Source organism: Typopeltis vanoorti, chromosome 6 (assembly GCF_054136105.1).
Source record: "Typopeltis vanoorti isolate ZY-2024b chromosome 6, IOZ_Tvanoo_1.0, whole genome shotgun sequence".
Lineage (NCBI taxonomy): Eukaryota > Metazoa > Arthropoda > Arachnida > Uropygi > Thelyphonidae > Typopeltis > Typopeltis vanoorti.
In genome coordinates, this window is record NC_143554.1 from 85011584 (window position 1) to 85035398 (window position 23815).

The window sequence follows — 23815 nt, forward strand, 5'->3', positions numbered from 1 at the left end:
AATAATAGTAACGTGTATTAATTATATTAATCATCGATTGTAATCTGGGACAACTCTTTGTTTTTATTAGTTTTTTTTCACTCCTTATTAACTATCGATATGTTATCATATGCCAACTCCATTCAAATATCGCACTGTCTAGAAAGCATAACTTATTGATATCATTCTGTCCTCATCAGCACATTTTGCTGTTGATTTATGCTGCAGGTAAATTTTTAATCTGACAAATTCCATCACAGCAAGCCAGCAAATTATAAGATTGTATTTCACCTGATTCTCTTGATTACAACATGCAACTGGTTTCCGATTACTTTAGTTGCAGGAAAACGTGACAAAATTGCATTAAACATAAATTTCAAAAGAGGGAATAAAAAAGCGTGCATGTTAAGTAATAAATTAATAAATAAATGTTAAATAACTTAAAAATGAATAATTATCCTGCTGAATCAAATAATTATATTTGCAATTATTTTGGCGATTTATTTAAAATTCCTTTGGCAGTTTTGTTTTTATATTCAAAACAAAAACGATACTTACCGAATGATATAACGCGCGCGCGGCAGCTTTGAAACACCAATAAAACAAAGAAAAGCCTTATGGATAATTCCTATTATATCAACTGGTTTTGTACTATCGAGAATGTCTAGGGAGAAAATTCTACGAAAATTGTTTGTTTTCATAATTGCAAATTACGTTTCTGAACAGAACATGCGCAGTGAGTTGACTAGGATACAAAAGATAATGGAAATAAAGCTGTTCAAACAACGAAATTTGAGTATCGCATGTGGCAAGGTAGGTGAAAGGCCCTTGTGGAGTGCTAATGCAAGTCTGATGAAACTAAAGAAAAGGTTCCAAAAAAGTGACGAACATATAAAGCAGACTAAAACAACAAACGTGTACACAGGCGCGAATGAATTTACTAAAAAGTAAAACTAAAGTGGGATGCAATCTATACGTGAAGCCAAAACGCAACAGATCTTAACGCAGCTTATTTCCAGAGAAGTAAACACATGTATGAATGACTGCTAGGATCTCCGACTTCTGCTAATTGTTTATGTACAGGTTAGTCCAACTTAAAAAAAAAAAAAAAATGTCTGTTTTCCAGGTTAGTTGCGCGCGCTTACTCTGAAACGTTGCGTCAAGGAGTGAAGTAGAAGCAAGTATTGAAGCCAGAGGCGTTAAGCTATATGATTTGTAGGTCGAGAGAGAGAGAGAGAGAGAAAAGTACAACAAAACTAGTACAACACAGAAAAGGGTGAAAAGCGTTCACACAAGGTAAGCTTTTGTCATTTTAGCGGATTAGGTTGCGTTGTAGGTAAATCTTTAGCATAGAAAAAAGTATATGTGTACAAAAACTGATAACAGCTCAAGCACAGGTGTTTTGAAATAAATAAGAAATAACTGGTTTTCTATGAAGGCTTTTATTCTATTTTATTTTGTTTATATATTAGACAGCTAATGTGTGTGATTTATAGACGGCGCTCACGTAAGTGTGAGCCTGCTGGTACTTTTAACATTAGCAGTACCAAAATATTCACTCTGTCATCTACATCATATTGTAACGTAAACTTTCTCGAAACTTGACAGTTTGGGGAACCAGAAGAAACTGTCCACCTTTCCACTAGGCTTCCAATCTCTGTTCGGATCGAGAACGCGTAGGCTACTGCTTCCCTTTGCGAGGCGAACGAATTCTCACAATATCTTCCTGTGTGAAGCATGCAACTCCAGAATTCAGTTCTTTTTGAATTATACTGCGTTCAATCATTATCGTGACTATATAAGGAGGAGGTACCTGTGTAATCTTGTGGCAACTCTGTTTCTAGAAAGACCATTTTAGTCTTTCCCTAGACCAATCTCTATAATAAACGATTCCAGTCTCTTACTAGGTGAATTTTTCCATTCTATTTTCCCTCCAACCAGTTTTTAAGTTAGCCAATCTCTGTCACAGGGTTTTCCTTTCCTTCCCTTTGTATTTTAATCCCTCATCTCAGAAAAATCGTCTGTACAACCTATATTTTACATACAATGCAATTATTGGGGTTTAGGAGCACAATATGGCGGCAGCTGTCCACCGTATTCTCTACTCGATGCTTTTAATGTTCAAACGGCCTTAAGCTCAGGTATTAGTGACAGCTAAAGGTGAGGACCAGCTAATCACCGATTACCGATTTCACAAAAAAAAAAAAAAATTAGTTAAAGCTAAAAGAGTTCCACATGTTCCTTTTGGGAACAAAAAGGTGTTCGCTAATTTATTTATTTTTCTATTTTTCTATTTTAATAATTTTTTATTTGATTAACGTAGTCAACAATTTGTTTTGATTATAAAATAATTCGATTTGAATGAGTTTTAAATATATTTTCATCATTTTTAACATCTGAATAACTATTTATGACCGTGATAATTTCATGATTGATTCTCATATTTTGCCATAAATTTAAAATCTCTACTCATAGATTGATTATTTAGTATTTATTTATTATGATCAATATTTTATGGAATTCTATATCGTTACACGTATTAGCTCTTTTATCCTTTCTCTGCATTGATAAACGTTTGTTAGGTTAATATTTTTCGTTCTTAATTTAATCAAAAAGGAAAAGCAAAATAACATATCAATAAGAACATATAAAAGTAGTTATTAATGAATTGTTACATACCTTATAAAAACAGTAATGAAGAAATCGGAATATTCAAAAATGTTCACTCGTGTGTATCTAGTAATAAAATTAAAACCCCTTCGATTCTTGTTTAGCGAATACCACTATATAATTTCTGTGAAGGATAACCACATTCTTAAAAGTATGTTCAGATAGTTTAAAATGTGATGCGAGAAAACATAAGCTGCAAATGACTACCAGCACTGAGTGGTTATCCACTGTAAAAGTTATAGTAGTGAACAGTTTACAAAAACAGTATCCAATGCATGCATCCACGCCTGTACGATAATTTACTTTGGTAGATTATGTTCCCAGAAATAATCTGAGTAGTCTAAGTAATTTGGTATCAGGAAATAGAGACTTGAAATCGAAAGAGGCAGAAATAGTCCTCTCCAAGGACAGTGCACTAGTGTGGAAACCCGTCTAAACAAACAAACCGCATCAGAATTGCTCTTCGTCACGCTATCGTGTTTAACTTTGATCTTTTAAGTGAAAAAAAAAAAAAGAGCTTACTTCTTCTTATCCTCCCTCCCCCTTGTGCTATGCTTACTGCTGTTATGAAGTTCACAAAAAAAGCTTAATATTAAAGCTAAAATTAAATTAAAAATTGTAGTAATTCTAAATTTAATTATCCACAGAGTTGCCTTAAATTTCTAAGACCTTTTAATTTTTTTTAAATTATTTAACTCTTTTTTTTTAACCTAATTGTTTAATTTCAGGTTATATATTCCTCAGCCTCCATATTTAAAGAACAAAAATGGACAACGTACTTCAGATTGCAGACTATGCTGTCCTTGTATTGACTTTGGTTCTCAGCATTGTAGTAGGTTTATATTACAAGTTTACCTCGAAGCAGAAGACCATCGAAGATTACTTTCTAGCGGGTAGAAAAATGACCATTTTCCCAGTTGTTCTGTCCATCGTTGCCACAGCACACTCAGCCATCGCTATGGTTGGAAATCCAGCCGAAATATACACATACGGGACCCAGTATCTCCTATCAGATGTTGCAGCGTCCATTGGAGTAATAATTGGAGCATTTCTTTTACTTCCTGTGTTTTATGAAATTGGGAGCGCCAGTGTCTATGAGGTAAATAAAGAAGTTGATTATTGGAATGAATAACACACACACACACACACACACACACACACACACACACACACACACACACACACACACACACACACACACATACATACATGCAAGTATAAAAAAGGAATGAAAACCGAAAAACATAACACGTGGCCTTCACGCGTGAAGGAACTTCTTGACAAATCGCAATAATAACGAATGACTGCATTCTAACTGATGCACTCTAAGAAGAAAATAACTATTGTTAGGCACTAGCATTCATGATTAATGTCTATGTTGAATGTTTCGCTTTCATGATTGTCTACACTATTGACTTTACTTTCAAAACAAGAAGACTGAATGTTAGTAAAGAGATTTTAAATTATGTTAGTGAAAGAATATAATCAAAAAATAAGAAGATGAACACAATGGTGGATTTATGTTTGGAGAAATAACTGTGGAGGATAAACTAAACAAAAATAAATAATGACTGAGGAGACTAAATTAAACATGGTTGGTCTTTAATTTTCTAGGCTTTCTGATCGCAAAACTCCTCCATAGCACAATTGGAAGAACGACGAAACATTGCACCCTTCGACTAGAAGAGAGTTGAGCTCGATTCTCGTCATGACGAAAATCGAGCTGAAGTCTTTTTTACTTGAGGGTGGATTAACCGATCTTATACGAGGTAGCGGCGTTTTGTCTTCAAGAAACTCGGGTTTCTCATCCTATATACAGACAAATCGGTCCAGTAGACACGCAAATCACATATAAAATGTACTATTGGTGATGGCAGATGATTGTGTCGAAGCTGATGGTTTGTGGCGTAGATAGTGGCGTTATGTGTAGATATAGGATTAAGTTGTAGAAGGTGGGTTTTGTGAGTGTCCTCCCACGATGAATCATTGGACTCCTTGGAGGTATCAAGTAATATTATTAATAAATCTACGTCTACTTTATTTATCTAGTTTAGTCATAAATACTGTTACAACAGCACATAAACCTTTAATCTATCAGTAAATCATTTATAGCTTCAGTACATACAGACCACATGTATAACGTACATACAGCAACACTCAGTGTTCGAAATGTTCCCCTTTGTTTTGCCTTCACTCACGCCATCGATATGCCGTCTCTGAGACCACATATTGATTGCGGCACGCACAACATCCAATACCGCTGCTCGCTCCAAATCCACCTTCAGGTTGGCAATGGTGAGATGTCGTTTCTTGCAGGCTACTCTCTCTCTCTCTCAAGCTCTGACAACCATTTGAAGTCCAACAGATTCAGATTGGGACTTCCAGATGGCCAATCAGATGGCGATATGTGGTCGGGCACATTCGCCTTCACCACTGTTGTATGGTCCTCGCCTTCTGCGGAGGGGATGAGTCCTGTTGGAAGGTCCACTGCCTACCGTGAAGCAAGGTGTTGTTCAGAAGCCGTACCACAGGTTCCAGCATGTTGTCTTGATACACTTGCGAATGTTTTGACACCTTTCTCGCAGAAATGCAACTTGAATATCCCCTAATACGTCACCGTATCAGGGGGGTGCGGAATAGAAAACCGGAGTTTTAGTTTTCTGGGGGGGGGGGACTCTTTCCCCATCGTATGAGGCTACTCATCTTCAATTAAAAAAGTCCTTACAAAAGATTTTTCCTTTTATTTTAACATCCTGGAGGTTTTATTCCACACACCAAGATGGTAAAAGTAAATGTATAATAACTTGCCTGAAAGACAAGTTGTTGCCCACGAGACAAAAGAATCAGTAGCATGAATTATTGACGCATATCTTTGTGAATAAGCATTATTTTGGCGGCTATATTGCTCAAAACCGTACTTTGGAAAATGTTTTATGTGCAAGTGGTTAGTTCCTCTCTTTCCATCCTCATGCAGAACTGGTTTAAGTATTCTTTGATTCTCGGCGTATGCGAAAATGTGGTCCCTATATCTGCCATTGTATTCAACATCGGAATTAATTTTTTTTTAGAAATAATATTACAATATATTATAATGGATGCGTTTAAAAATGATGAATGTAGATTAATAAAATAATTTTATATTATAATTTATGCATAAATAGGTGGGTCTGTTTTTTACATGTCGATGTATAAAAAAATCATGGATGGTATCCTTAAAATAAAGAGTTTTAAAAGTTTATGCCCGTTAAACTCAAATTATTGAAACGCGGTTATGTCCCGCGATGGCATGACGTGAGAAGCATAATATGCACGTCATATCACAAGTGTACGATGGTCGTGGGAAGATATGAAACCACTTACGCACCTTCCCACGGAACATAGACCTAAGAATCGCCCTTGAAGCCGTTTGGACATATTGATACTTCGCACGCAACACATTAAATAATCCTTGCAATCATTATACGCATATGATTGCACAATACAATTGCTTTTAATATAAAGTCTCCTTTCAAATCAATAAAAAAATATTTTTTATGAATAGTGAAAGCTGCTGTGGAAGTCTCCAGAAAGCAGAGGCTCCCGTCAGCTACTAGATGCGTGTATAACGTTAAAACGCCCCTTGTCTTTAAGGGAACGATGAATAACATTCACCTGAACAATGTCATCCCACTTATACGTACAATGTTACATTTCGACGAGGTACAAGCAATGGCTGAGTAATTCTGTGGAATCTTGACCACGTATTATGCGTAAGGATCTATTCATATTCAGATCATTGATGATGCATGTGCTCATTTTGCACTTCAATGTCTCAAAATGTGACATCTATATCACGTGTGGCTAAGTCGATATTAGCCATTATTCTGATTTTTTTTTTTTTTGTACTAGGTTTATGTAAATTGTAATTCTCTTTCGTTGTGTGAATTTAAACAGAATACTATCGATGATCATCCTCTACTTTGATTCTTATACTAATCTTCTCTTCGGCGAATCTCGTGTTAGTTTCCTATTTACGAGTATACTGCGGTTTCCATAATTCATTACTCTCTCTCTCTCTCTCTCATTATCTTGGGGATCCTTTTATCATTCGATTTATCATATTCTTAGGAAACATTAAATGTTTCCTTAGTAACATTTAATGTTTCTAAGGAAACATTTCCTCTAAACATTTCTTCTTATCTTCTGATTACATGCAGTGTTCGTAATTTGCAATTTCAAATCGTAAAAATGAATGAAACGAAATAGAATGAGATTCGCTACAAGGGAGACATTTCTTAAATTTCACTGTTATAACTTGACCTTTTAGATGTCCTCTTGAGTTAAAAGTGCTGTTACGTTCATTACAGATGACATCCACCATAGCAAAATTTGAAGTCTGGTTTATAAAGCCCAAAATATTCTGACCAAATAGTTTTAGTAAGCTCCAAATTGAAAAAGTAACATTTAATTAAAAATTAATTTAATTTTACAATTAATTGTTAATTAAATTAATTTAAAAAATTAAATTAATTTAATTAACAATTAATTAAAAAGTACCACTTCACTATTTTACCTCACTGGATGAGTGAACAGCAGCTCTAGTCTCCATCCAACAGGTCGTGGGTTCAAATCCAAATACAGGCACAGATGTTGTGAATGTCCATAGGTGCTACATGGTTTTCATCAACCACTGATGTAACCACAGTAGAAGCCTAAAATGGGATGAAAAAGTACTCTGTTATGTCGTATTATTCATAATCCGAAATTATATTTCTCCGACCTTTGCAGTTTTAAAGTAATTTCTGTCTGTCTTTGTCTTTCGTCTTCTTAATGTGTGTGTGTGTGTGTGTGTGACGAATCAAACTCTAATAGTGTGCTGTAATTTTTTTTTCTTTCAGTATCTGGAGAGAAGATATGGCAAAGTTTCCCGAATATTTGCCTCCATTTCCTTTCTACTGAGTACAGTGAGTGTCAATGTTTTGCGATAAAATTTAAGATTCAATGCTTTAGTTCAATCAGTTAACTTTGGTAGGAAGTACTTGTTATCAGAAGAATCTTAAGATTACTTTGAAAATATTCATATCATTATCAATTGTCTGAGTGATTTTTTAATCAAAATTTCTGATGAAATTTTACTGGAATTTTATTTTAGCTGTTTTATATTAGTGTGGTCCTCTATACTCCGGCAATAGCTGTTAGTGCAGTTACGGGAATTCATCAGCTGATTTCCATTGTGACTCTAGGATTTGCTTGTTCTTTATATTCTGCTATTGTGAGTATGTCCAACATCTATTGAATGCAGTCTTAATATATTTTTTTTTCATTCATTCATTCTAAAGGCATGCAAAAAAATAAAACCTGTTGTTACAAAATCAAAACTTAGTAATGACTGGGATTTTCATTTTAATTTATGTTTAATAGTGGATCATCTCTGAAAAATGCTTTTCTGTTATCAGTTGTAACAATTTATTACAGATATTTAATAATTTTATATTATAAATCGACGCATCTTTCCAGGGTGGAATGAAAGCTGTACTCTGGGCTGATGTCTTCCAGTGTTTACTCATGTTTTCAACTCTGTTTGCCGTAATCATTCGAGGTTCTATGAACGTAGGTGGATTCGTAAACATGTGGAAGATCGCAGATCAAGGACAACGGGTACAATTCTTTAAGTATGAAACAATGCATCGTATTGTCCGCTTTCTCTTTTAAATTTTTTATCCAGAGGAGTCATAGCAATGGTTTTAGTTTTAGGGCAGACTTTAAATAATTTTTTTAAATTGTGTTTGCCATATCAATCAGAATATAAATTCAGGAAATTCTCTCTAATGAAGTAACGTTTTCAGCAAGCGTAATTTCGTAATCATACTATACTGCAGATATCACATAATTTTGAAACTGGTAATATGTAATGAGCTTGTAATGCTTCCATAATTACGATTATTTCTTAGAATGGTAAGATATATATAAGCTTAATGTAAATACATCATTTGTGCATATCAAAAAATAAGTAATGATCTCAAAATTCATTTGAATCCACAAATTAAAATAATCAAATGATCTCAGTGCTATATTTTAGTGCATCATTTCATTATATTCCAATTTTGTCAATCAAGTTTATTTCTCGTTGAGAGAGAGAGAGAGTGAAGGTATAATTTGATATTTTTAGGAAATGTATTCTAAACTTGTATACTGGGAAGAATACAGGAATATAGTTTCTTAAGATGTGATGGAAGGTGAAATTATAGTTCTAGAAAATATCACTCTCTGTAACCAAAGGATTATATGTAGGATGCAGTCACGTCAAAAAGCAAGAAATTAGAGTACGTTTAGAAGAATCTTGACTTTTTTTAGATTTAGAAACTCAGCACTCCAACATATTTTGAAAAACTTCAAAATCATATTTAAAAATATTTTTGGATCCTTATTCTCATTGAACACCTGCTGGATATGAGCAAACTTCAGTTGTTTTTTATTTCATGTGTTCATTTTTTTTTAATTTGTGATCAGACACGGATAAGTCTTGAAAGTGGGTGACAGATGATCCAAAAGTTCCACATTTAAAAAAAAAAAAAAAAAAAAAAAAGCGATATCATTTTAGAATAATTCCTTAGTACAACAATACGATTAGAGTCAGGAATAACTAACGAAGTAACGACAACAATGAAGCAAGTTAGTAATTTACGAAACATTTCAAAACAAGAAAAATTGTTGTTTTTGAATGTTTTTAGAATAAAGCTTATTATTAATTAACCAATGACTATGGCATGGCGTTCATAGAAACATGGGTTTCAGCATGTTTCTGATGAGTATTGAAGGAGAAAGTAAACTACAAAGTATTAAAAAATTCATAGTGTATGTATTTTTGACATGCTAAGTTAGATATTAGAACGTTACTAAGAAAGATAAAAATTATATATTTAAGAAACCAAACAAAATTAAGAAATATTCTGAGGATAAGAAAAAAATAATAATAATTGAGTCATCAGAGAATCATCAGCAAATAATGATATACTCTCAAGCGGTTTATCACCAGAATATTATTACGACATTTATAATAACAGGAGGGACTTTAAGAAAGGAAGAAGGGAGAGAAAGAAGTAACGTTTACCACTGACTTTTATACCATTATTTAATAATGAAAACTCACTTCAAAAACTAAATCTCCAAGATGGTGATAAATCTTGACCCTGAAGGGGAAGAATCAAAATCCAATGGACTTTACAAATTCCATTTTGTACCATATTGTCAGCTTCGACTACTGCTTCGCACTAAATTCTATTATACTGTGTTTAGTTGTCTTTTATCAATAATTTTAGAAACATTAAAAATCATCACTTTTAATGTTTCTAAAATTATCGATAAAATTATTGCTATATAAATAAAAGTTTTATCTTTACTTCAAAAGTCAATTTATTGCTCTTATCTTTATAGTTTCAATCCCGATCCCACTGTACGATACACATTCTGGAGTGTGATAATGGATGGTATCTTCGGTGGATTCAGAGGATTTGCAATCAGTCAAGCCCAAATCCAACGCATTATGACCATAACACCAATAAGCAAAGCAAGATGGTAAATAGGTATTTTACCAAACTAGCTAATTAAAGTTATAAGAATTAATATATAATGATAATTGAAATATAACAATAAAGCATTTGTAATATTATATCCACTTGATTATGGAAATTATCCTACGGGCATCATCGCATATTTATTTTAATAGTGAGACTCCCATAAGTAGAGTAAGCGGACCACTTTTTCAAAACTTTCAAATACAGATTGCAATTCAGGTTGCAAAACCTCTAACACAACAGTGCCATTGGTGCGTGGCAAGTGATTAGGAAGAAAGAATGAATTTGCTAATCCGTTACATCCGGACAGATAGAGGTCGTAGTACTGAGAAAAATGGTGCGAAAACAGACGTTCCAAAGGAAGCAGCTTTTGGCACCAGCTTATGAAAAATATTTCACTTCTCATTAGGGGACGAATTCACACACACATGTGTGTGTGTGTGTGTGTGTGTGTGTGTGTGTTAGTAAGGCCACAAAAAAATTCACTGGTCTTTTCAGTGTTGATGTATGGATATAAAAGCTGGACCATTATGAAAAAAAGATAGAAAGTGAAATGATGTATTTAAATTATGAAAGTAGTAGTAAAGACTATTAAAATTCCCATAGACAGCAAGAAAAGCTAACAACAAAGTTTTGGAAGCGATGAAGATGGAATGCGGCTTGTAGGCTTTGATTACAAAAACAGAAGTTAAAGAAACTTACCAATATGAAATTGCAAGTGCTGAGGAACTGAAAATGAGTCCATATTCACAAGGTCATCAAAAGTTAGAAATGACTGGATGGCATAACAGAGTTGGCTGAACTTCGATTTTCCCAAACTCATTTCTGCAATTTTGAAAACTGACTCTTTGTTTATTGTTAGTACAAAGGTAAGTGATATCATTTAAAACAGCTATTATTATTCAACGGTGAGCAGTGTTTTATCCTACAAAAAAACAGATAAACCAGCCAGAGACAGAAACAGACAAACATAAGATAGCTTCATAAACCTTAGGTATTACTTTGTCTGTAATATTCAAATCCAGCTATCAAAATTTCCTAATTTTTTTTATTTTTGTAACATCAATAATCACTATAATTTTAATTATAACTATTGAGTAATTATAATTACGGATGTTAATGGAACAATTAATAATATATTCAACAGCTTTTTAAATATGTTTTAGTTAATATTTAGATTTGTAAATCAAGTTTCCTTGTTTCTAATCTGAAGTAGTTACATTTTTGCTAAGGGAAAAAACTGACTTTATGACTTGATAGTATTCTAGAAATATTCCCCTCTTCGTCACCCATTCCTTCCTCCAAGAATGTGACAGCACTCTTGAGGAGTGCTATATTAGCACGAATCTCCTACCGTACGAGCGCAGAGAATTTAACCAAACCCATGTGTGTTTTAAGCTGTGATAAGAGGAACCTCTATACCGAATTTGATAGCCCTGCTCTTAGTCATTTGGAAGTAGTTTTGGGAGAGAACGGAGAAGGAAAGTATTTCGAAAGAAATATGAAGTACAGAATAAGGAGAACGGGAAATATAGGAAGGGCGAAAGTATGATAGCGAAATTTGATGGTAGAACATGCAAATACAGGTGTGCTGGCTTACAGAAGCCTGCATATCTAGAATACATGAGTTAATTGCAGACTGCTAACGTAAACATTAAATTTTTTTGTGATTGCGGAATCCAGCTTTTTTTTTTTTTTTTTTTGCGAAACCCCTATGTAAATTTTCATAAAATATATTGGAAAGGAATTATGACAATGATTTCTTACTACAAAAATATTTAATCAAGAAAATATATGATACATAATATTACAAGTAATAAAATAATAACTGTTCTAGAAATAAGTCAATTGAATAAAAGTAGTATTTTTTCCATTCACTGAAGGTTTTATTCAGAAACGTCATCTAATACAAGCTATAAATATCCGTATGCTCTGGGAACCTTTACAAGTCTTCACGGAACCCTAGGATTCACTGACATAAATAAGCAACTGGTATAATTATGGCAGTAGTTGTTTGGAATTGGATTTAAAAAAAATAAGATTTCCGTTGTAAGATTATTGGTTAAACATATTTTCATTCATTCATTCCAAGTGATTCAGATACGAGCACATACTATCACTCCTGTTCTATTTAAATATTAGAGACAATAGAAAAACTTTAGAAATGTAGAGTCAAAGTTCTGGGGAAAGAAAGAAAGAAAGAAGAAGAAAACATAAGCGGATATAGAAATCCGATAAAATCTTAAAAGCGGAAAAAGTCATAAATTATCACGCCTCAAGCTATGAAGCAAGAAAACATTCCTGGTGAGTGTTTTTGTACCTAAAGTTTGATTTCATTCAGCAACCTATATTTCCGTGCTGGATATGTTTCATATGCAAGTAGAACGGCAAGGGGGGGGGGGGGAATATGACTGCAGCACTTTCTATCCTGTAGATAGCTGGAGAAAATGCATCCATCAGTTTCACTCAAAATTCGTGATTTATTCGGTTTCCCATTCTGACTTGCCACATTTAAAATTTGCATCTCATTATCTCGTGGTTCAGACATCTGGAGTATATCCACTCGTATATTTGTGAATTCTTAAATCTATAGCATGCATAGTCATGGGATCACAAAGAAAAAATAATAGTAAATACATACTGCAAATTGAGTGTAAAGTATACTCGAGTTTTCTATATTACATTTATTCAAAACACATAAAATAACTGCGAATGAGTGATTACCAAAATATTAAATTTTAAAAGTTAAAAAAAAAATCGTATTTGTTTGAAACAGAGCGAAACTTGAGAAATTTAGTCCAAGTTTGCAATAACAACTGAGATTCAAATAATAGGTATAGAGACCTACAAAAGTAGTCATTTTATTTTGTTTTTACGAGTTAACCAGTATTAAAGCGGTAGCAGGTTTTTTGCCTCCCTGAATCTCGAGTATTTCGCACAATACAAACAGAATTTGGCTAGCAGAATAAAGAATAGATGTAATTAGTAGACATCATTGCATTAGTTGCTTCGGCCGTTATTAAAATATAAAGTAAAATAAAGCAATATCTTGCTTTACCTGACATGTCCGATTTTAAGTTAGCTACAAAATTTGGGGGAAAAAATCACAGTTCATCTTAAATTATGAATTATACTCGCTGTAGTAAATGTAACTTTTTTTTCATTGTTTTAATGTAATGAGGTGTTCTTAATAAAATCAAGCATATTCTATTGATGGTGGTGTTTGAATATTCAGAATTTTAGTAAGAAAAAGATATAAAGCTTTTTTTAACTCGCATAATTTATGCCCACACCAGCCTTATAACACGTTTGCAACGTCTCCTGTGCGAGATTAATATAAAAATTATCCTCTCCAGTTTTCAAATATTTTTCATTAGTCGAATTTTCGCTAACTCTACCAATACTATTATTATTTATTCTTCTTGTCTGATGCGCTTCAGAATTTGATATTTTTCTTTGTTCTTACTGGATGTTTTTCTGTTTCCTAGCGATTCGTTCATCTGAGCTTGATACTATTGCCATATTAACCTCGTTATCATAATAAAAGACAGAAAGCAAGGGGGGGCAGCACCAGTTTGGTGCTTCAATTTCTTGAATTGTGCATATTATTATTACAATACTCATATCGTCAACTTTCCCAAACACTTAAAACAACTTTTCTTTGCTTTTCAGGTCACTTCTAATTGGTGGTCCACTAGCATCATCTTTCACTGTGGTTGCAGGTATTGCAGGGATTGCAGTGTATGCTAATTTCTATCAATGTGATCCTGTGCTGAACCCAAAAGACCCAGTTACAACAAAGGACCAGGTAAGATGAAATTTTTGAGATTTATTTAAAGAGAATTATTATTTGCTTTAATATCAATATATAAGCTGACAGAGTTTGAAAAATTAAGCACGGAAACTAAAACTTATGAAATAAATTATGTGAAATAAATAATTTGTAAAATTTTCATATAAACCACAGGAGCATGGGATCTAGTAGACGCCTGGAAGACTGAGTGGAGGAAGTTTGTCTTTAAGTGAAGAAAGAAGATTTCTGAAAGGACTCTACAACACTAAGAGGTTTTAGAACTTTAGCTATGCGTTAAGAAATCCCTTTAATATAAGAAAGTGATATTCGAGTGATATCTTCAGGATGCCTAGAGACTGGTTGTTTAAAGCTGTTAAAGGCTTTCTTCATAAAAGATTCATTAAAGCCATTTTTCGTCAAAGCAGATTTGATATAATTCAATTCTTGCTGTAAAAGATCATCAGTGGAACAAGCATTATACGCATGAAGCGTTTTCCTACTAAAATTCCAAATATCGCTTAAAAACTAGATCGTTAGGTTAAAATATGAAATATTGTGATCCAAATGAAATGAGATTACTTATTTATTTAGAATGCACGCTTCTAGGAAAACCAAATGATTAGTTACAGATGAACTATCTGTTAAAATTATTAATAACTCTCGCTTTATCCAAGAACAGACTTTTTTGTATAGACAAAATATCCCAATACACCCGTGTAATCCTTACAATTTTTAAATAATTTCTGTCGTACTTGTCTTCTGTGTAAGCGTGTATGATAGTTATAGGGGGGAAATGTGAAGAGAACTGTAGATAAGTATTGTTTGTAACTTCAAAGATGCATGTACAGTAATAATGACAGTTTTTGTGAGATTGCGTGTCTTCAGTATGTATGCTGAAACACAATACCTAGACAAGTCAGAATGTTGGACATCAGGCTACTCAAGTGAAGCGGCCGTTTCGATATCATTTAAGGAAAACTGTGCTAAATAGAGAAGTCACCAGATTAATGAATGCCAGAGTAAAGAGGTACAAATGTGTACAGATATCATAAAACGCTAATGTAAGATTTAGATAAGAAAAATAATTAAAGTGAAAAGAAAGTGCAGAAGGCAATAACGAGATTTTTTTAGCTTCTTTACTCAATGATCGAATCCCTTTCAGCTGCTGCCTTATTTCATCGTCAAAGCTTTCTCACGGTTTCCTGGGATTGCCGGATTTTGTTTCGCCGGTTTGTTCAGTGGAACTCTCAGCTCCTTTTCCAGTTATCTAAACTCCATCAGTGCAACGACGGTGGAAGATTTTTTGAAGCCTTCATCAAAAATTATCCGAAGGTCCGAAACAAAGGCAATGATTGTCGCAAAATTTTTAGGTAAGATGCTGGCGTATTTATAAGCATGCTATTCAAAACTTTTGTGTGTTTTATGCGAACATCAACAGATAATATTTTTACTTTTACTTTACTTTTATTCTTCTCTTTTGCTTTTCTTACAGTATTGTTTTATGGAGGTATATGCACACTTCTTGCTTACTACATCGGTAGCTTCGGAGGAGTTTTGCAAACCGTCATCTCTATAGGAAGTATTTTTACTGGACCAGTTGATGGAATTTTTCTTCTGGGTATTTTCACTATAAGAGCCAATCAAAAGGTGAGTTTGTTAACAGATAAATCTCCTTTAATTGGAATCTATAATGAAATACTTAAAATTGTCTAGCCATTCATTTAATTCCCTAGAAAAGTCTTTAAAAATATTTACTTTAATGTTTTCTTTATAGGGAGCCTTAATTGGAGCTTTGTGTTCAGTTTTATTGATCAGCTGGATTCAGGGTGGATCCATGATGTTTCATGCTATTGAGAAACCGTTGCCTCTCTCCATAAGTGGATGTAGCCCTAATAGTACTGATCTCAAGATATTGAATATGACGAGTGATTTTAAAACACCGTATAACATCACTGAGAATGTGGAAAATATTCCATCCTTTACTGAAGAAGATGAAAGGTAAAAAGTTATCTCCTAAAACTAAATCGAAATGGATTTTAAACTCAAAAATTTCCATTCTATAGCTTCTTGACATAAAAAAATGTGGGATTTCTTTGTAATATACACTACCCAAACAATGTTTACATTTTACAAATCCGAGATTTTCACGGCTATAGCATAGTACTGCATTTGAGGAAAATATGCCCAAAATCTTCGTGAAATTCATATGCCCTTAGGTCCGAAATCATATGTGATATATATATGTGAAATCATAAATATGTGTGATATTTAAGTGATATCTAATATAATGTATCGAAGTTGACTGCTCAATAGGGAGCAGTCGAACTAGTGATATTTTTCTCTCTCTCTCTCTCTCTCTCTCTCTCACTCATGCCCCCACTCTTCTCAAAATTTCTTAATGATGTCGGTTACATTCATAAAAGGTTATAAATAAACGACACTGAATTTTAATGCCGTGGGTAGACTAAGGCTTAAATAAGCAAAAAAAACACAGCTCTGGAGACCAAACATGGAAGTATTTTTTCAAGCTATTTTAGACTTCCATTAAGACAATGGTGATCTCGCAACAGACAATAAAAATCATCGCCTACTTCCTGAAGATTTTCACAAATATCCATAGTCATGGGATTCGAACCCACGGCCTTTTCAAATTGGAGATCGGATACATTAGCCCTTCGGCTTGCGTTTCCACTCGGCTTCTTTATCCTTTCCGAACCCAGAAGCCCAAATCGACGAACAGTAGTCGAGGTGTGGTCGTATCAATGCACTGTAAAGAAGCAAAATGACTTCCTTTTAATTGTTCCCTTTACATCTTTACATTTTAGTATTTTTCGACATCGAATTATCCTCTGAGTTGTATTTGCAACTTTTGTAATGTGACCTTTGAATTTTAAATTCCTATCAAGAACAACACCAAGATCTCTAGCCTCCTCAGTTTCTTGTAGTATAATCCTACCAAAATAATATGCCATTGAAAATCTTATCACATCGGAGTGCATAACTTTACACTTACTAATGTTAAATTGACAGCCATTATCATTTGCGTACAGTTCCAGCCTATTCAAAGCATTCTATAAATGCTGGATATCAGTAGCATCACTGATTGTCCTGTCCATCTTTGCATCAGCAGCAAACAATTGAACATCTCTTGTCAGATTCTTCTCAATATCATCAATGTATAGATTGAACAACAATGGTTCAACGACTACTCATCCCCCCCCTGAGGAACTCCACTGATCACAGGTCATCTGGCAGAGTCGCACCCAGAAGCTTCTTTTTTGATGTCAGCTACCCACTTATCCAAGTCAATAGTTCATATTCCATTTCCCATATTCTCCAGTTTACGCAACAGCTTTTCATGCGGTATCCTATCAAATATCATAGTAGAGTATATCATAATGTATCCATTGCCTTTATCTGGCTCAGCCGTAATATTAATATAAAATATGAGTAAATTGCTGAAACATTCCTCCCTTGCTAAGTATGTATGTATGTATGGCTTGTCTTTCAACCCGTTTCTGTATGCAAGTTGTTACAACTTCTCCAAACGCTTCACCACCACCCAAGAGTTACCGATTTCAAAGATTTTGAACTAAGCTTCCCTATGGCGAGCCTGGTTGGCCAAATGTTTAGCGTACTCGCTCTCAAACCAACAGGCTGCGGCTTCGAATCCCGCCACAGGCATGGACGTTTGTGATGTTTTTAGGTGGGTGATGGATTTCATCGTGCGGTGTAAGACCACCGTTCCACCTATTGGAGACCTGAAGTGGCTTGAAGAAAGTTCTATGTTTGATTTCTAGATCAGGGTTTCAGGGACATGCAAAAATAAATTTAAAAAATTCAATATATATATATATATATATATATATAGAAACATAAAAAAAAAGTATCAAGTATGCAAAGTATCACAGAAAAACGAAAGGGGGAAAATTCCATATGAATATTATTATTATTATTATTTTGCCCATACTGACAGCCTATTTAAATCATCCTGCAAGCTCTCCGCATTGCACTGATTCACTATTCCTTTACACAATTTTGCATCATCAGCAAACAGCTGAATATTTCCTTTCAGGTTTTTCCTATATCATTTATTTATGTACAAATTAAACAGTAGTGATCCTAGCACCGAACCTTGTCGCACACTAGTCACCAGCATTCGCCTAGATTCTGCTCCTCCATATACCATTTTTTGATATCTGTCCAGCAACCGACTTTATTATCCACATAACCAATGTCATATCCATCCCCATTTGTTCTGGTTTGTGTAACAGTGTTCCAAGTGGTATTTTGTCAAATGCCTTTGCAAAATCCAGCAGAATTATAGTGTAGCCATTTTCTTTATCCAACTTAGCTGTCACTCTATTATAAAAAGTTAGTAAATTACTTAAGCATGACCGATTCTGCACTAAGCCATGTTGCCTTTCATAATAGAGTATCATATTCTTATCGACCCATTCTTTAATTCTCTTTTTGACTATTTTTGCAGTACTTTTACGACCACTCCTGAGATACTGATTGGTATATATAATTTGCTACTACACCTCTTAAAACTCCCCTTAGGCAATGGAATTATTTTGCACTCTTTCCACTCCTTTGAAACTCTGCTAGAGCTGAGATTTCAATTAAAGAGACTAGTCAGAAGCATTGCCAGCTCCCTTGCACATTCCTGCAAAACGCGAGCTGATATCCTATCTAATCCCACGACTATATTTGGGTTAAGATTCTGCAATATCCTAAAGAACCTCCAATTCATCCACTTCTGTTCCCCTTAAGTCTCTGTCACAGATGTCACATCATTAACCTGACTTGGATGATATGCCCTTGCAAAGTGGTCACTCAGTAACTCTACTATTTTATCCGCTTCTGTCTCCTCGTCCTCTAGTCCCCCCCATCACATGCTACCTCAAGTAATTATCTCTCAGTAGGTGTATAAATTCCATTTCCTTCTTGCCATGTGATCTCTCTTCCTTCCAGTCTATATCTGTATTTGTACCATAGTTGTACAAATTGTACTAATGTCTTCCAGATCATTTCTGGAAATCCCTGGCCTATTGCAGCAACCGACTGTATATTTTGTCTTATTGGCCTTGATCTCACACCAGATAGCTTCATATGAACAGCCACCCCTATCTCCTATTCCTTTTGGCTGCGATTCATACTATCTTCTCTATATTCCCTGAAAATACTAAACCTTTCACATTCTATCCCTGTAACTACATCATCTGCTGTTAGTCAAGTCTCACTAATGCCTATAACTTTTTGGACGAGGTTGCACTAACCAATGTCAAAAACCCTTCCCTCTTGATCCTGATACTTCTGGCATTAATATATAGAAACTGCAGCATCCTGGACCCCAACAACCTTTATTGTTTGAATTGACTACCGTATTCAATATTTTTGCTTTAGAGACTAGATTCTGCACTTGTTCTCACACTCACTCACCTCAAGGGCGCCTTCACACTAGTTACCCTAAATAATTCACCCTAATTGCTTAAGTTTTCCTGAATTTGCGCTTCAGCATGCTCGATGAACAAAGCTCATCGTCAGCATTGCACACTTCCTCCTTTAATGTTAAACTCAGTCCATAGGTCCACAAACTGTACGTCATTCCTTCTGCACAACTTGCGTGTCGATTCGTTTGCTACGAACTCCCTCTTCCTCAATTCATGCCATCATGGCGAGGCAGTAGAAATCTTCGCTGTCTCGCTCTTCATTTACTAAAGTTTACTTCGTGTACATTTACTACATTGAGTAAAGATTAACAAACAGAAAGATAGTGGTATAGTGCAGCAGAAAGGGAACTGTACAGTGTAGACCAGGGGTCGGCAACCGGCGGGCCGCATGCGGCCCAAACGTGCATTTTTGGCGGCCCATAAAAGGCTGAACATACTACGTGGGATGTAGCACGTATGTTGAATTATTTAAATAATACATTTTATAATATGAATAATAAATTAAAAATAATTTTATACCTATATTTCGTGATATCGCCCGTGCAACAAATCTTGTTGATTATGTTTGAACCCTTTTAATGTCGACATTGATGATGTACCACATCAACTACAGATGGAAGTTTTGAACACAATGAAACATTAAAGAACGCATTTTCGTTAGAAAATATCCAAAAATTGTATCGATGCTTACAAAAAAAAAAAAAAAATTAAGTATTAATCAGTTTCGCAAAGATGATAGTCGCATTTGGAAGCACATACATTTGCGAATAAGCATTTTCTGCCATGAGTTTTTAGAAAAAATAAATTTTCTTCTCGACTTACTGATGAATATTTGCATGCTTCGATTCGAATTTGCACCTTAGGTTATAAAGTGGATCTAGATAATTTCGCTAAGGGAATAATCACAAAAGTCATACACATATTGTGATGCATAAACTATATCACTTTGTTTTTATGCGATAATTTTTCATTGCGTTTCATTTTCATGCTTGTTTCATATCTTTAAATATTTCTGTGTTTGTTTGTTTTTTTAATTTATATAATAAAAATTGATAACTTAAGTATTTTTTTCACTCACTATTTTCTCTTAATTAAACGCTTGCGGCCCGATTATTAAAAATAAAAGTTGAATGTGGTCCGCGAGTCTGAAAAGGTTGCCGACCCCTGGTGTAGACGATGGATCGTGCAAGTTCAGCTTACCGCGATAAGCCCTCAAACCCATGGGATCATGTAATAATAAAAAAATAATAATAATAATAAATCACTGAAGACATTTATATTCCACTTCTTTCAGATTAAAAAAATATTATGCGCAAATAAAATTCAAAAGAAATTTATATAAAATTACTAAATCATTAAAAAAATCATTATCGTTTTATTAAGTTAAAACAGTTTTAAAAATATACTTTTTTTTGTTCCAGGTACGTGTTTCCTCTATATAAGATATCATATTTATGGTACTCCGTGTTATCTATTATAATAACCATTGTGTTTGGTTATCTTGCCAGTTTGTGTGTGGGTAAGTATAAAAGATTTGCTACTTGTGAGAATTTTGTTAGCTTTACAACCCGAAATCAAAAATTCAATGACATTTCTCGAAACCATTCGTATTAAATATCTGAATTTTAATATCTGTATTAAAATTCCGACATCCCACAAGTTTAAAATATATAAATGAATTTAGAGTTAAGAAGTTAATAATACAGTATGTGTAAAAACTGTTAAACGTTTATTTTTGTATGTCGCGAATAAGATGTTTTGCAATGTGATTTTTATCTTTGGCTACGGAAGTCTTGCTGAGATGTGAAATAAATTTGTTTAAATTAAATATTAGAGCTTAATTGTAATTTTGTGTGAGCAGTCAAAAGTTTTGTGATGTTGGTGCAGCCGTATGTAAACAAACGTTGTTTACGAAATGCCAGTTACAATCCAAGCGAAAGTTACCAGTGTAATTCACCTTGCCTGAATAATTAATTAAATTTGCTTCAGGGCATAAAAGATTGAGAAATAAAGAACTGCTATAAATTCTGGCTGTTTCGTTGTGAAATTGTTAGTGAATAAACTTTTCTGCACTGTGAAGAAGGAACTTCGTCGTTGCAAGCCCAATGGTGGAAGTAGTAATGGAGGCAGATGGTGGATTTGAGCGGAAGTTTCTCAGTTGCATTTCCATGCATGCTCAGAAACGAAAAGAACGTTGCTGGGCCTTCAGCTGTCCATGGAGTAGAAAAGGAACACAGCAAGAGTATATGAAGACTGGACAAAAATTAGAAGAAAAGCTAGAAATGGAAGACTAAAAGATAATATCCTAGGAGTTATTAATCCATATCGGATTTATTTCAGTTAAGTCTGAAAGGAATTTATTGATTTCCAGTTAAGATTCTCGGTCTGATAAGTGATTTCTAACTTTGGATGTGGTTTGAGTTATTTATTCAGAAGCTTTCGTAGAGAAGGCAAAGTTGTTCTAAAGTGATGAAACTGTTGATAAGGTTGTCAAGAGAATGTTGAGACTTTCATATAGAAAGTTAATTCATTCTAAAATGATGCTATGGTTTTAGTGGTTTATTTAGTGGAGCTTGCTGTTACTTTCATATAGAAAGTGAAGTTACAGAAGTGTCTTGGATGAAACAAGATCTGTTTTCTTTAGTGTTTTATGATTTAAGATGCAAGAAGAATTCGTTTGTTTTATGTTGCTGTCAAATAAAGAGCAGTTTGTTAGTCTTTCTCCTGTATAAACTCCAGAAGGAATGAAAGCTGTATAGGAGGCAAGAGACTAATGTTATAGGAATTCTGTCCATGTAGGACAATATTTGTTGGTTTATGTGATTCAAAGGAAGTTGTGCACATCGAAGTATTTTTTCTCGGTGTAATGTGAAGAATACATTGGCACTTGCGTAGATGTGCTATGTTGATTTTGATGTTGTAAAATGAAGATTTTTATTTTAGTTACAAGAGTGTGAAGACCTAATCTCCTAATGAAACTTAATGGATTAATAGGAATTTAAGAGGTTAAATTACATATGAGATATCCTGGGATACGAAACTGTGTGCAAGGTTAATTTAAGAGATTAGTTTCAAGTGATTTCTTTTTATTTTGAATTTAAGAGTTTAAAACATTTGGAGTGTGTGTGAGTGAAGAGAGAAAGTATACCCTCCCACACACATACACAATATTCTGCATGTCTCGCAACGACATCAGAAGAGTAGTATGATGACGAATATATTTTGTTCAGTTCGTCCTATAAATGCTGAAATTGAATTTAAATTAAAAAATTTTCTTGACACTACACGTTGACAGTACTAACGTTATTTTTTCTTATGTCTATATAGGTGCTACGACATCGGTTAATCGTGAGCTGTTGAGTCCAGTTGTTTGGAAGTGGTTCGGTTTAGCTGATAAAAGTGAAGCTGAACAAGTAGGTTTCTATTCTGGTATTAAACCGTAAATACTATTCAGAGCATAACATAATAACCTATTATTTATGCATGTTAGTCTATTTACCACAGAATATCAAAATGTATTTTTAATAAACATTAAACATGATATTTAAGTTTTAGTAAAAGAATATTTCAAATTCCATTCTGTATGAATTGCAATGGTTTTATTTCTATTTTTCAGATGAAATCAATGAATACTGTAGATACGTCTGAAACCAGTCAACAACAGAAGGTGGAGTCAAATCAGCAGGTTTCTCTTCCTGTTATTACCTGACCGTCTATGTTAATTATGATAGCAAATAACAGTAGTTTTTAAATTTGTAAATAGGACATTGTTTTAGCACTGTTAATTAAGATCGGCTGATTTTTGCAGTCAGTTTAAATTTGTATATACTATATATATAAACATTTGTTATAATAAACTTTGTACATTTGTTATAATAAATTTTGTAAAATAAGAAATTTAATGATTTCATTGTTATAAATTAACACAATCGTACGTTTACTTTTTATATAGTCTTGCCATAAATACTGTTACAACTTCCACACACCCCGCGCTGCCCACAGAATTGCGCGAGACCGGTTCCGTTCGTGGCGCTTTGCGCAGCCAACATCACGTGCTTATCAGTATAGAGAGACACTTGTCTAGTTGTGCAGATTAACATGCAGTAGGGAGATTATGAGAACCATGTGGCTGTAATAGCGCTTCACAAGATTGGAATGCGTCCTCCTGTTATTTTCTGGATCAGCAGGATGTTTTTGTATCGGACTATTAACCGTTATAACGATACAGAAGACGTGTCTGAATGCCAAAGAACAGGTCGACCACGCTGTTAGGACGCAACAGCTTGTGAAGACACGCCTCCACCGTAATCCCGTGAGAACGAAGAAAGGTCGCAAGAGATAAACCTTTTCTCAGAGAACGATGT

General features: G+C 34.1%; 1 protein-coding gene across 2 annotated transcripts; it reads left to right on the forward strand.

Annotated features, from left to right (window-relative positions):
- The first annotated feature begins 944 nt into the window (after positions 1-944).
- LOC150105651 (putative sodium-dependent multivitamin transporter) lies at positions 945-23257 on the forward strand. Of its 2 annotated transcripts, none has more exons than XM_090394973.1 (13): positions 945-1062; positions 3378-3748; positions 7527-7592; positions 7781-7900; positions 8146-8300; positions 10063-10203; positions 13875-14010; positions 15158-15365; positions 15488-15642; positions 15770-15993; positions 20873-20970; positions 22779-22864; positions 23068-23257. In XM_090394973.1, the coding sequence occupies exons 2-13, from the start codon at positions 3416-3418 to the stop codon at positions 23158-23160; spliced, it is 1815 nt and encodes a 604-aa protein (XP_090251099.1). In that variant the 5' UTR covers positions 945-1062; positions 3378-3415; the 3' UTR covers positions 23161-23257. The 2 variants fall into 2 exon arrangements, with proteins under 2 accessions (XP_090251099.1, XP_090251098.1); XM_090394972.1 differs by having other exon boundaries at positions 1047-1275.
- The last annotated feature ends 558 nt before the right edge of the window (positions 23258-23815 follow it).

What these genes read in the sequence shown, in the direction of transcription:
- LOC150105651 (XM_090394973.1), top strand. Translation starts at nt 3,416, where the DNA reads ATGGACAACGTACTTCAGATTGCAGACTATGCTGTCCTTGTATTGACT. An exon ending in TTTCCTTTCTACTGAGTACA is followed by an intron (nt 7,593 to 7,780) that starts GTGAGTGTCAAT and finishes ATTTTATTTTAG; the next exon opens with CTGTTTTATATTAGTGTGGT. An exon ending in ATAAAAGTGAAGCTGAACAA is followed by an intron (nt 22,865 to 23,067) that starts GTAGGTTTCTAT and finishes TCTATTTTTCAG; the next exon opens with ATGAAATCAATGAATACTGT.